General features: G+C 39.9%; 1 protein-coding gene and 1 pseudogene across 1 annotated transcript; both read left to right on the top strand.

Moving 5' to 3' along the window:
- The first annotated feature begins 355 nt into the window (after positions 1-355).
- LOC113669684 (band 4.1-like protein 1) lies at positions 356-3,006 on the top strand. The gene has a single exon (XM_027185758.2). The coding sequence runs from the start codon at positions 641-643 to the stop codon at positions 1,718-1,720; it is 1,080 nt and encodes a 359-aa protein (XP_027041559.2). The 5' UTR covers positions 356-640; the 3' UTR covers positions 1,721-3,006.
- A 7,733-nt stretch (positions 3,007-10,739) lies between these two features.
- Positions 10,740-13,861, top strand: LOC149050456 (uncharacterized; annotated as a pseudogene).
- The last annotated feature ends 639 nt before the right edge of the window (positions 13,862-14,500 follow it).

The following is a 14,500-nucleotide window of genomic DNA, read 5'->3' as shown; positions in this document are numbered from 1 at the left end:
TGAAAACTTAACGTTTCACTATACTCTAGTCTCAGAAGTTGAATGGATAACTCATACTTCCTATCTCTCCGCCCTTTGGTTGAAGCTCACAGTGATATCAATCGTACGTCCCGCAATCTGATATGAATTTTACATGACTTATTGAAAGAAGGCACTTCCGGTTTCAGAGCTTGCGGGATTAAACTAATGGCCAAAATATAATATTGATAATTACTGAATTCCATCGTTGCCGATCATTTGATCAACATCAATGTAGAGTTTGAAAATTATTACTTTATCTCACAGGAATTCAAGTCTAAAATTGTTTGTGTCTCTACCTTGATCCTTCTCTACGTCACTCGAGCGTCACAGTGTAACCTTATATATTTTTTTTCCACCGTTTCCTTACCGAATCAACACAACCTAGATATTAGTCACGTATCTCTGACAGACGCTAAAAATATCACCCAATTGAAATACAGTGAGTTTGATAAATATTAGATCGAGTAGGTGTGCGTGCATGATGAGCTGTTTGGCATAGTTTTCTGAGGAAGTTTATACAGGAAAATTCTTGAAAGAAAGACAGTTTTACATCGTGGTGGAACAAAAGAAGTACAATTGATTCAAGACAGGCGATATTTTCTAATACAAGAAGGTCAAGATGTCTTTAAGCTTTCTTCGCTCATCTTCAAGCATCATACAATGTCAAGTTGTGTTACTCGACAATTCGCAATTCATCACATCATTTGAACAGAAGACAGTGAAGGGAAACGAGTTGCTCGATAGAGTATGCGACAAGATCCAAGTGCCTCTCTATTACAAGCAGTACTTTGGGCTTCAGTACATTGACCGCGAAGATGGCGAATTGGTATGGTTGAACCTCGAGAAAGAACTCCCTCCTCAACGAAAATCCAAACCGCTGTTGTTTCAGTTCGCTGTGAAAGTATTTCCCCGGGACCCTCTCAAAGTGGAGGAAAACTTGCAGTGGCTCATTTTGCTTCAGGTCAAAGCGCTAATCAACCGTGGAAAGTTTTCCCTCCCTGTTAGCAAACATGCCATGATTGATGGATTCTACGTGCAAGCCACGCTCGGAGATTTCAGTGGCAAGCGACACAAGCCTGGTTATTTAGAGGAACTGTTAGGTTTATTTTATTTCCCACCCACAGGTATTAACACTGATGAGAACATTAGCGAGGAAAGTTACGAAGTAATGGTCAAAGATTTGCATAAATCGCATCGCGGGATGACCCGCAAGGAGGCGGTGTCTGCGGCCCTCGACGTTTGCAAGGAACTGGATAACTACGGAGCTTGTTTACATTATGGAATAAGTGATCACAATGGAGAAGAAGTTGTGTTCTGTGTTACAGTGGATGGAATGCGTATTTGCCATTTGAAGAGTAAATTTCCTGAAGTGGGCGAAGTATGTCATAGTTTCCAATGGCGCGACATCATCTCAATGTTTTGTGATAACGCAAAGTTTTATATGTACGTGGAGGAAACTAAAGAAGAGCAAAAGTCCACTTGTCACGTGTTTCGCTTCAGCAAAGGCCTTTTCGCTTACAAGGCAGCTCAACGCCTAATGATTGACGCTGAAAATCACCAAAAGTTCTTCTTCGAAGACAACCCTGAAAGCGCGACACTCATTAGAAGCCGTTCTTTGGAAATGCAGTCTTTAAATAGGATTCGAAATGGATCACTGCTATCTGCCAAATTGAATCTTTCCTTCAGGAAGCAAAAGTGAAACACTTAGAAGTCAGCCTTGAGACCTCTTCTTGACTTCCCTTCATAAGTACCAAAGGTTTGAACAGCCTTGATGACTAAAACAAGTCAGTCATACAAACATTTCAAGTCTTCCATGGTACAAACAACACATGATACATACTTTGTGATTTAACCGGTAAATGCATCGTGTGCTGTTTAAAGAACCTATTTGTTCTTATCAACGGACAATATCAACCAAAGTCTGTAACACAGACATGCGATCAGTGAAGCAGAGATGCGGATCAAATCGAGAAATTTCTACATATTTAGAATTTGAGAGTGAAATTTAATTGATAACATTACAAGTTGAAATTTTCCAAAAATTAAGATAAAAAGGCTTCTTCGTCAAACATTAATTGGCACTAATAACTTGATATATACACTAAATGTTATTTCTTTCGAGATTGGTGGACAGCCCTCTTGCTAAGCTCCATGACATGTTGAACTGCACCAAAATTATGCTGAACTAAAGTTTTTCCAAAATGAAGATATCTTTATCGTTTGATTAATCGTTTGATTTATGGAAATCGAAGAATATCTTCACCTTTTTTTACCTATGCCAAAAGGTAACTTAGGTCTTACGCACAAGTAGCGTAACCTCCGGCATGACAAGAAACGAACGTCGTACTCGTACTCTCCCTTACGAGCAGTGTTGTGTAAAAAATGAGTCACTTACATGGATTTATAGAACGACATTTTAAGGTACGAAAAGCAATAACCACCAATTAGCGATAAACAGCTGATACCGATTGTTAACGGCTCAAAAAGATCATAAACAGCATAATAAAACCAGGGGACCAGGTGAGTTAATTCTATTCATGTCTCCGAAAAAAAGGAAAACAAAAGATAAAGAAAAAGAAAGAGAAAACCATAGAGTTACAGACTAAATTAAGGGGCGAATTTCTTTTCGTTCGTATTCACTTTCGTTTTTGATCATCTGTTTGAGGGAGGGTAGGGACACGACCGTGGAAAGGTCAGAGAATGGTGTTCCATGTCGTTGTCTTTCCTGTCTTTCTATTCTAACGTGTAAATATGTGTTACTGTATTTCTAAACGATGAACTTAGTTAATAACTTGTATAAGTCGGTAAATAAGTCATTTTAAGGGACAATTGTAATCGTATGAAGATTCTTGGAAAGCTGTATGGTCTTATGTGGTCAGTACTTTATAGAGCTGACCCTTTACACTAGGGTCTATGCATATTCTCCATACTGTTCTCTATACATTTATTAAGGTGCTGACAGAATAAATTGTTTACAAACCAGAAGCTTCTTTAGTTGGCGATTATTTCATGTATTTTCATGGTCTTTATATGTGAACGAGGGGAGAAGTTAGATATGCTATTTACTCAAGGGGTTAACAGGTAAAAAAAATTAAATAAGTTCTTTTGTTCAGTGTCTGTGGTTTCGCAAGTTGTGTTTGACCGGCTGTCTCGACTACAGAGTTTCATCTACAGTTAGGCTCTGCACGAAGTGCAATTAAATTAATGCAGAAATTAACAGCTATTTCCATACTCTTTACAACGCGAGTCATGCTGGTGCACGACTTTGATGCTGCGTCTTCCCAATTTGATCTGTGAGTACTCGTTTAAAACCAAACTGTAGCCTTCTCCACTATAAAGGGGGTAAGTTTCTCAAGAAACTGCGGTGCTGCGTCGGTGGGAGATTATGAAAGGGTGATTTAGTATTATGAAATGAGTTGATAACCTAAATTGGCTTCCGTAAAGTGTTTTAAAGCTGACGTTTAGGGCGCTAGCCCTTCGTCAGAGCGAATGGAGGAAAAACACACACGGATGGAGTTGAGAGTAAACACACACACAAACCAAAATTCCTCCATTCGCTCTGACGAAGTGCTAACGCTCGAAACTTTAGCTTTGAAACTTTTTTACGGTGGCAAATGTTCGTTACCAACGTTATATGTGTCTCGATAGATGTAATGCTCTGATAGATGGAATGTTCTGAAACCGGTGAAGAGTGTTGTAATTTTCAATTATAGCAATACTTGACGTCAGAGCTGGATCATGGCGCAAATTTCGAGGATCACTCCAAATTGTTGACCTAAAGACCTTAACATTACCTGAGGATGAATCTAAACCTTTTCATCAGAGAAATGACGAACAGAACAATGCTTGATTTTTCACAAGTCAATAGACTACACTTTGTTTCATTTTCATGTTATAGAGTGAATACAACTTAACCTTAACCAGTCGCCGGTATTAAATCTTGCCTCAACTCCGTTGAGCCGTTTGATCAGTTACCGTGCGAAAAGTAAATTTTTCTTATAGTTGCTGGTTGGCTGAACTGTAGCTGCACCGCACAGAGGTTCTGGAAACGAGCGGGTTCATTTTAATCGAAACTCTTCATTCATTGGTGTGAAAACATAGGAGACGACCGATAGGACTACGTGAACGTCGAGTGTGAAATTTGTGCTTCCCTTGCTGAATGGTTATATGTTACGTACTGGCCAAGTGTGAATATGGAAACATTACACACCATTTGAAAAAGCTGTCCCTCTGTGATTCTTAAGGTGACCGAAACTAAACGTCCCAGTTAAGCGCACTGTGAAAACTTCATATGATTTGATGTGACTTGATCGGTTACAGCCGAAGAAAAAATTCCCTTCTATTATTCTTCCTGCATTTTGTTTTGTTTTGTTTTTTCAGCCACGTAAAAACAGAGAGACTGCTTATCGCACAAACGTATAATGTAAATGTAGGAGGGTAAAACATCAAGCAAATACTAATTTTTCACATGAGAATTATGTTCCTGTGCTGCCATGCCAGAAATCGGTTTCCAAACATGTCACTGATATTGTTACCTTCTCCTGGAAATAAACTTATCGATTTGACATACATAAGCAAAACGGCCTTTCTTGGAAAACATCCCCAATTAGTGTCTCGATCCATCAATTTCATTGCGACGAAGTTCTGTACTTCATAATTGATGAATTTTTCTATCGTTGCTGTTCTCATTTGCCAAATTTCCCTGAATTTTTATGTTGTTACAATTTCTACAAGAAAAACTTACCTTTCAATTTCCTCATCTGGTTATAAAACAAGTCTTTGTACGAATAACACAAGTTCACATCTTCTTTGATTAAATTTTGTCTGTTTCACTTAAATCTAAAAGTACAAAAGTGTACCAAAATAAATATTTTCTTTTTCAAACTTTTCTTCTGTCGGAATTGTAAAATCAAAGCAGATCTGTTACCCGCACAATTATAATCGAAAATGTAACATCTCTTGTTCCCGTAGTCGGTAAGCGTCTGATTAATAATTTAATGCCTGCAACGGAACCGATTCAGAAAACTAATAGCGCTGAAACATGACGCAAAGCGATTCGTAAGTTTACGCTTCGAGAATTAAGTTTAAACAAGACTTATGGAATTAAAAGTTCCTTTTTTTTTTTTCAAAAAATGACACAAAGCGACGTTTTAATCTTTTAGCTCCGCTGAGACGAGCTTAGTGTTCAGTTTATTTGGTTTTATCAAAACATAGCTTTTGAATTTTTACAAGTGTTGTTGTTGGTAAAACTTGCGAGATTGAAGATTAAATTTCTATCTCTGTCTATCTCTATCTATGGGGATATTTCGGCGTGTGAACCACATTTACAGGAACACGCTTATGCAAATTGTGCTACATTTAAAAAATGACTATAAAGACACTGTATAAAAGCCGTTCACGATAATCCGAGAGACTCCCAAAGAAAGAATCACTAAGTTTGGACTAAACACAAGATAGAGACAAGCCTTCTCAAGTTAGAATCAGAAAAAAAGAGATGACAGGTGAGATACCCTTTTTTCATCGTCAAAGAGGCGCGGCGTGAGAACTAGCATATTGTTTTAAAACTCTTCAAACTGCGATTTACAACCTTTCGTGTGTTATTTCGACTTTAACTCAATTTCCCGTGAGAATACACTAATTTTTTTCTGATTCGGTAACCGACTGAGCCGAATGATAAATAACATTGATATGCATTCGTTCTTAGTTTTAGGATTTGTAACACGACATGCAGTCGTAGCTATGATGATTCTGATATCCTTATCGCATGGTGCACCTGTTGATAAACATTCTACTCACTGTGAAGTCAGCAAAACAGCCCGAGGTTTGATAAAACATCTATTACCGATGTCATTGATACTCGGAGGAGACGTTTATAGGTCGTATGTGAATGTAGTAAGTCTGAAATTTTGTTTCATACTTTAGCCTAGTTTCAATAAATCGGTCAGTGAGCAAGGAAGAATGCCTTGAGTAAAAAAGTAACTCAGAGTTTTCAGTAGATCCTTCAGCAACTAACCATTCAGGCCTCATGCAGTCAGACAGTAAGTCAGTCTTTGGGTGAGTCAGTCAGTCGGTGAGTCATTCAGTAAATCAGTCACTCAATCTCTTCCTTGTGAATCAACTTCCATACAAAGAAAAAAATCTGAATGAAATCTATTCTCTATTCTCCACTTAAAAACAAATTTTTTAAGTTGACGGGTTGCCCACAGAATTGTTCGAGGGGCTGTCTAGATAGATTGATTAATGACTTAGTTTCTTGCTAAGAGAAACTATCTGATTGATAGATTCACTGCATGACTTGGGCCAATTGGCTCCAAATTTGGTACTCTTTATTAACAGATTGATCAGTCGATGGATCTTTCAGTAACGCAATCAATTTATTAAATGACTGAGAGGGTCAGTTTTTTCATGAAACTAAATACACTATAATTGATTTTTTCAATGTTCAATTTTGTTTCTTGGATTGCTTTCATTTCACTTCAACGTTTTGTTTAGTCCAAGCAATGGCTCACCCCAGCCGACCAGTGGACAACTGCCGAATTTTCGTTCTCTTTACAACAACCGCTGAATAGAAGCAGATTTCAGGTGCGTCCTTTTTGCTCAGTATTCTCCTCCAATCTCTTCAATACTCGATGTGTGTAACCCTTTTATATCCAGACCTTATACCGTCATCCAATCTAAGAAAATGACATTGTCTAAATGAACCAGTTTATTCTGAAACGACATTCTCTAACGGCTAATGATCAACTTGTTTTCAGCCTGGAAGACTTCTCCTTGCTGATAAAAATATTCTGAGCAGCTTCCTATCCTTGATTCAAAATTCTACCGTCAATTTCCGGAGATTTCCTGACGGTGCAGCAGCCGTTCAGCAGTTGATGAATTTGGAGAGTGCACTGCGAAACATGATATCGTACCTGCGAAAACTGGAAATCGTTTTTACCCTGGTAAGTGCATTCTTATCATGAATACTTCTACGAGAAGCATTTTGAAAGGCCCTCTAGATTGATCAATGTGACGTATTAAGCAATTTTTGGATGAGGTTAAGTTAAGTACCATCAAATATCAATGCCGAGGTGAGAAAAATATTTGGAGGCCACGGATTTAGCTAAAACCGAGGCCCCAAAATATTTTCCTACCTTGGCCAGAAAAATTTTCAAATTTTTCACAACTTCGCCTGTTCCTGTTTGTATGTCCCGCCTGGCCCCCGTATAGCTGCTAACTATGGCTTTTAAATACAGGCGTTTAGTTAACTTGTAAAACTCTCTAAAGAAATCTACGAAAGTTAGACGACACGCGTCAGAGAATAAAGAAGTTTTACTACTGTTCGTAAAGTGCTTCTCACTACTTTAGTTTTAAAACATTGCTAAAAAAAATTGAATATGTCCTGAGAGGAATGCCCTGAGTGTTTAAACTTAACGAATGGAAGCTTCACTGTGGTAGCATCCTTCCTTGCAGGGCTCTCCCTCAAATGCAACAGCACCTGTGGGATCTGTCATAAGTGGAAGCCATGTCTCAGCAGTCATGCCCATACGCACCTCTCAGATCACTTCCCAAAACTCAACTGGACTCCTGAATTCTACCTCACCTACGATTCACAGCATAGCACTTCGCGTGTCGTTGGTTCTGAATGATCTATATTCTAGCCTTCTTGATATTGACGTTGACTTCAACAAGATTCTGAAGACTAAGTGCAGAAAAGAGTAACAGCCTATCTCACCATAGAGTCTCTATGGCTCAGTTGTAGAGAGTGGATCCAAAGGTCTGGGGTTCAATTTATCATGGTACCTAATATATTTGAAATGATTTTCTCCTTTAAATGAATAAATTTACAGGATTGATCTCCAATGTTACATTTAGTGGAATTGGTAAATTCAACTTAGGTCTAAAAGTGAAGTGTAAACTTAAGAGTGAATGTCTCTAAAAATCAAAGAAAAATAAAGAAATCGCGGACATGGTCAAAAATCGTTTCGTCTCATTTTTTGTCTACAGGTAGCTATAGGTACTACTTAAAGTGAAGTGAGGTTAGTTTGTGTAAATATTCATTTTAACGGAAATAAACCGTTACTAATTGCATGATCGAAAATGAGTGCGTGCGAGCTCTAAATTATGCAGTTTTCAGGCCGTCCTTGCATGAACTAAAATGCAACAGCAGGACTTCTCTAGCCATAAATATATACATGTGGCCTTCCATTACCAAGGTATAGTGATATTTTTTGTATCGTGTCCTTCCTGACGAAACCACGGGTTAATTACCAGTGTACGTGTTCGCCATTTTTAATTTATGCCACACCCGGCCTAATGTAGTGTGGCAAAAATGCATGTGGTAGTTTCTCAAAATCTCCAGCAATACTATCACGAGGGCTTATAAGGTGAGTCTTCAAATTCATCGTTTCGTTTTTCTGGTATCTTCTGCTGTTTTGATATACCAACCTACCAAACTTCGTTAAAATTGTAAATGGCGCCATATTGAAATGAACAAAATCAACATTGCAATGACACACGCAAAGCATTGTTTGAGTCGCAGCCGCACTTAGCTTTTTATGTTTGCTTTGACATCAATAGTTCCTTACCTTAGAAATCTTTTATAGGCCCTTGTCATTCCGCTTGGAAGATATTTTCGAAATACTGTCCTTTGGTGTAAAGGGGGCCGACCGGCTGACTTATTGAAGCCACTGAGCCGGGATGAGTAAAATAAAGTTACTTGTTGTTGTCATTTTCTACTTCGTGTCGCAACTCAGTTACGTTTAGTCTACTTCGATCCTAATTTTGGCTTTTTTGACGTCCCACACTTAAAGGGTCCCGTACAAAACGGCAGGTAACGCTAGGGATTTGCCGGATTTTAATTAATTTTTCATAGGTTCCTGTCACTCTGCGTGCCATATGATAATCCGTCACGTAACGAGATCAACGAACAATTCATTCTGCCTCACATATAAAATCTAAACAAATATATTGCCATCGTGAACGAAAACGATACAACAAAGAAATAGACTTTACAAAATTTCACAAATATAAACCGTACAGTGAAAACCTTATGGAACGAAAATACCGATACAATTTTCCTACGGAAAAACAATGTGATCGGTTAACGAAAGTAAACAAAAAACAAAAGAGTAATAATCTTCGGTGAAAGGAATAAAGACATCGGTTGCTTTGACTCCAGCAGAAAAAGAATGTCTTGTTCTTTACTTGATATTGTTGGTGGCGTTTGCGGTGCAGAGGAACGCGCAAGGCATCAGTCCACTCAGACGGTATCTCTGTCATCATGCAGCAAGGATATCAGAAGCCACAAGCGTTTTTTACATGCAATTTTCAGGTGTTGAGACAGAGATTGAACTTATCTAAGCAAGAAGCGGGATTTTCGTGAAGCCCGTCAATTTTTCGGAAACGACTGTTTGCCCTTTACATAGATCAAGCCTCGGAATCGGATGGAGAAGAGCTAGTAGATTATGTTCTGTGCCACAGGATGTTTCCGGTCACAAAAAGGAATCTAAAGAAGTACCCGCAGCACAAAGAGGAATTACTTTGCAGCACTCAAAACAAATTTTTTAACTTACGAAAAACCTCGTACCCGTCGGATCAGGTAAGCGACTACAATGAGTCATGATCTTGTAAGAACTGACATCCCTCTAGTTTATTCTCATTGTATGTAAGGATAAACATCCATATAGTTTCTCATTTCACGCAGGGTAGTTGGCGGGAATCACAGACTTCATATCCTAACTTTAAACCACTTCACTGTCGCGTAAAACAGTCGCCAAGTTTGACAGCAAATTTATTTTCATGTCTTTTAAGGATTTTTGCAAATATTTTCACGTCGGAAAACACTGGCGTTCACTCAACATTTTCGTCTCTTTCAAAACTTATTCAAAACTAGTGATGGGCTCCTGTCAAAATTAATTAATGGCGTGGGGAACGCTCTAATTGAAATATTCACAGATATTAGAATTCCTTCTAAAAATGCAGACAAAAAAGGAAAGGAATGTAAAATACTGACTCGTGACAGGGTTAACTACAGAATGGGTCATCAGTTTGGGATTTGTGGGGCTTTTGTGTAGTTTTGTTCTTTTGCCACATGCAGAGCTATTTGTTCAAGGAGGATGTGTAAGGTAAAAAAGTATAATTTAATTCTTTCTCTCAAAATAGTAAAGGAATTTGTGTGCGATGTCGACAGTCCCTAGCAAAAATAAAAAATAATTTACAGTCGCAGAGCTTTGGTGCCACAGGAGGTGTGGAAAACATCACAGAAGGTCTAAGTGGTCAAACCTTGGTGAGTTTCTTCAAAGTGTTCATGAAGAATTCCCATCCAATATAATAAATAAAAGTGGAAAACCGTAACGCATTCTCTGAATTCTCCCTTCTCCGCCCTTTTCATGCCTAGGGATTCAACCCAGGTGGGAGAAGGGCGTATCCAGGCTAACTTGCATGCGCATGCTCAAACGCCGCCATTGCCGCCCGATAGCATAGCACAGATAGCATATCACACTCCAGGATATATTCAAATAATAAAGGTTTTAAATTATTATATGGCTTCTCCACATTTTTTTCGAAATGCTCCAAATGGAAATTAATACTGAGAAGTAACTGGATAGAGATATCAGGATAGGTTATTAGTAAGTTATATTATAAGGTGAAAATAATTACCGACTATAAACTTCCGCCTTGCATGCGACACCCCGCGCGTGTATACGGTTGATCTCATTTTGAAGCCATCCAAAGTAATGTGTTCACTTTTTCATCAGGTTGATGAACAAGGGAGTGACTCTGATATTCCTGCGACTTGTGCTGTCACTGTTGGTGATGAAGCATTGCCAGAAGGTTTAACATCCAGACGGCAGAGCCTATTTGTTCCGCAAGAAGATTGCTGAAAGAGTGATGAAAAGCTCGAGTCCAGACAACGAGTCCCAGGTGCAGCTAAATCGCTTCTTACACCTTCGAGACGTCAGTCCAGTACGTCACACGTTATCAGTGCCGTGGAATACAGCGCACGAGCGTACTAAACGTAGATACCCACGGAAAGCTCAACAATGTATTTCTGCAATGCTGGATGTCATGGCACCTGAAAATTCGCAAGAACTGTGGACGGAGCTTTGTGGTCGTTACGCTGTATGCAGCGAGAGTCAGGTTGTGGTCGAAGGCAGAAGTGGAAAAGAGACGGAACTTCTTATTGCATTTGCTGAAAGCTACTTGAACGCACAACATTGGAGCACCAGACGGCAAATACTTTCTTTGATGGCAGACAAGTTATCCCTTAAGGAGATGAGGGAGTTTATTCCAACCGTTACTAGCTATCGCTACAACATTGCCCGACGCCACAGGCTGATATATGGAAGAGCTGCTCCTCTTCCAAACCAGGAGAAAAGGAGAATGAGAATTGAACCTGTAAAATTAGAACATTTTGTTTCTTTTATAAAAAGTCCACATGTTATTCAAGATGTTCCTTTCGGGGAAAAACTTATGAAATTGTCGACTGGCGAGATCATAAAAACACCCAATGTTATCAGAACAATGATACCAGAGCGTATTGTCCAGCAGTATCAACAATACTGCTGTGAAACCAACTTTGAGCCTATGAGTAAGAACGCTACGGAGAGTTTTGGCCGTGTGTTCTTCATCTGTTCGGAAGTCTCTGCAAGGACTTGATAACTTTTCAGCATCAGGGGTGGAAGCATTTGATGCTTTAGAAAAACTCGTAGATAAGCTTGTTGACTGTGGCAAGACTCAGCAATGGGCGAGGGAAATTAAGTAGCAACTTCGTTTGTCGAAGCAGTACCTAAAGGGCGACTACAAAGTGGGTGTATATTTTATAATTATTATAATAATCACGCGCTTGTCATTTTACTTTTTATTTAGATGCATGCAGTGGAGGCCTCAGAGCTTCCCGATCATTGTCGAATTTACGCGCTAAGTGACCCAAGCAATGCTGAATTTCGGGGCTCCTGCGACCATCTCCACAATGAGTCATGTGAACAGTGTTATGACTTACAAGAAGTATTGTGTACCATAGAAGATGAGTGTTCAAGTGCGCTCTCGTCAGCAGAAGATCAAGCTGACATGCTGCAGACCATTAAACAGGCAAGGGATGATATCATCAGCTGGAAAGCCCATCTGCTACGTTCAGTCCACCAAGCTGAGGCAAAGCATTCAGTTTTAGCAAAACTCAACAGCCGATCGGTGCTATTAGTCCAGGACTGGGCAATGAAATATATGCCCCGAAAATATCGAGAGGCACAGTCAGATTGGTTTGCGAAGCGAGGATTGTCATGGCACATTAGCGTTGCCATAAGACGGTCAGAGGATTCTGAGCACTTTGAATCGCAAACACTTGTTCACGTATTCCAAAGCTGCGCCCAAGACAGTGTGACTGTGGCTTCGATAATGCTTGACTGCCTCACTACCCTGAAAAAGGAAATTCCAGAGCTGGAAATGGCCCATTACAAACAAGATTACGCTGGCTGTTATCACAGCGGAAATTCAATCATCTCAGCTAAGCTGGCCGGTGATGCCGTGGGAGTGGCTGTTTTAAGAAACGACTTTTCGGACCCTCAAGGTGGAAAGGGGGTATGTGATCGCAAAGCGGCAACAATCAAGGGAGACGTTGGAAGGTACGTAAACGAAGGCAATGATGTCATCAACGCTGTACAGTTCAAAACAGCCATTGAATCTGCCAAGGAACCACAGGAGTGAAAGCAAGTTATGTTGCTGCCAAACCGTCAAGCACCTTTAATATCAAATGGGATGGCATAAGCTTACTCAACAATTTTGAGTACGATGAAATTGGCGTACGAGTGTGGAGAGCATTCAAAGCGGGTTCCGGTAAAGTAGTGCCATGGGCCAAGTTCGAAGGAGTCATGAAGCAGCCCGAAAAATTGGAAATCCTAGACCCGCCATCGCCAAATCCAAGTGGCACACCGACGTTCAAGATTGTGGGACACCGACATATTAAGAAAAGCTCTGTCAAAGCAGATTTCTCAACTGAAAGCGAAAACCAAGATCGACGCTGTATTGGGGAATATAAACCAGATGACATGCTTTTCCCGTGTCCAGAAGAAGGATGTGTAAAAGCATACAGTCGCTTTGCAAACCTCCAGACACACCTAGATACTGGAAAACATCAAATGATGCTCGAACAGGAAACTCTCTACGATAAAGCTAAAAGAGAATATTCTTCCAAGCTGACGGAGGGACGCAGTCGAATACCAAGCGTTCAAGTTGCTGCACAATCAAAGAGTGACGGCTTGCCTCCTCTTACAATGGGTTGAGCCCTGAAGAAAATTAAGAAAAAGGTGCGTTTTACAAAGAAACAGACCGAATTTTTAACTGACCAATTTCAAAAAGGGGAGTATAATGGACGGAAAAGCGATCCACAGGAAGTTTCGAAAACCATGAGCCTAGCAAGAGACCAAGCGGGGGAACGCCGATTTCAACCTGATGAAGTCCTTACGTAGCAGCAGATTAGTGGCTTCTTCAGCCGTCTTTCAGGAAAGAAGCGATTAGAAGTTACAGCCGCCGATAACGAAGCAAAAGCTAGTGAAGTCTCATACGTGGATATGGAGAGCGTCGACGAGGACGAAATCTCCGCCGAAGCTGAGAAGCATCTAGCTGCAGTGTGTGCAAATGTGATGAGAGATGTGGCTATTCAGCATCCGATTGTATCTTTCGATCTTAACATCTGCGAACTTGTACAAAAACGTACAATCACAACTTTAAGAGTGGATAGGCTAAGAGACACGTGCATCGACCTTGGGCTGGATATTTCTGACATTTCACCTCAAAAGAGGAAAAAGCCATTCATCGCAGACTCACACAATTAGTCCAGGAGTGTACCTGCTCTTCCAAGTAACTGAGTACTGAACGTTTGACAAGTAACTGATCCGCTGATCATAAAAGCGGTGCGTGTATTATTTACAAGAAGGTGTTGCGTGACAGCAGAGTCCTACATATCGGATTTCAGTCACTCGAGCCCACCACTGCTTGTGAAACCTTCTTACCTTTGTGTTGGACGATTTTCAGTATATTCCAAACTGGCGAGTGTAGAAGGCGCAGAGGGGATGCAAATGCTCGAATCCATGTTCACCGGATGAGAAGTAAACGTAAACTAACGGCTTTGAGCCACATTCAACCTGTTGAGTGCAATTCAACCAGGTTTAACCTGTTGTGTGATGAATTATGCAGAAATTATGGCGTGATTCTCAGGGTAGCAAAGTCGAAAATTGTTTCTCCTGTCTCCGTATATAAGTGTAGTTATAGACATTTTAATATGTTTCTAGTCATTTTAATGGCCAGTGAAGACATAACTGACCAAAACTGTTATTTGTGTCCAACGCGTTTAATTTTGTTATTATGCATCTCATTATGGCGTCATAGTAATTTAACCGAAATTCGGCTGGTGGTCATCTTTTGATAGTCAAAGGTCCCAAAGAAATAAAACCCAAATCGCAAAGAACTATCTTTCAAGGCTTCTTGGTAGTGTTATTGTAAA

Source organism: Pocillopora damicornis, chromosome 2 (genome assembly GCF_964200805.1).
Source record: "Pocillopora damicornis chromosome 2, jaPocDami1.2, whole genome shotgun sequence".
In the NCBI taxonomy this organism is placed as follows: domain Eukaryota; kingdom Metazoa; phylum Cnidaria; class Anthozoa; order Scleractinia; family Pocilloporidae; genus Pocillopora; species Pocillopora damicornis.
The sequence above is the reverse complement of the archived record's forward strand: the minus strand, read 5'-3'. Positions and strand labels throughout refer to the sequence as shown.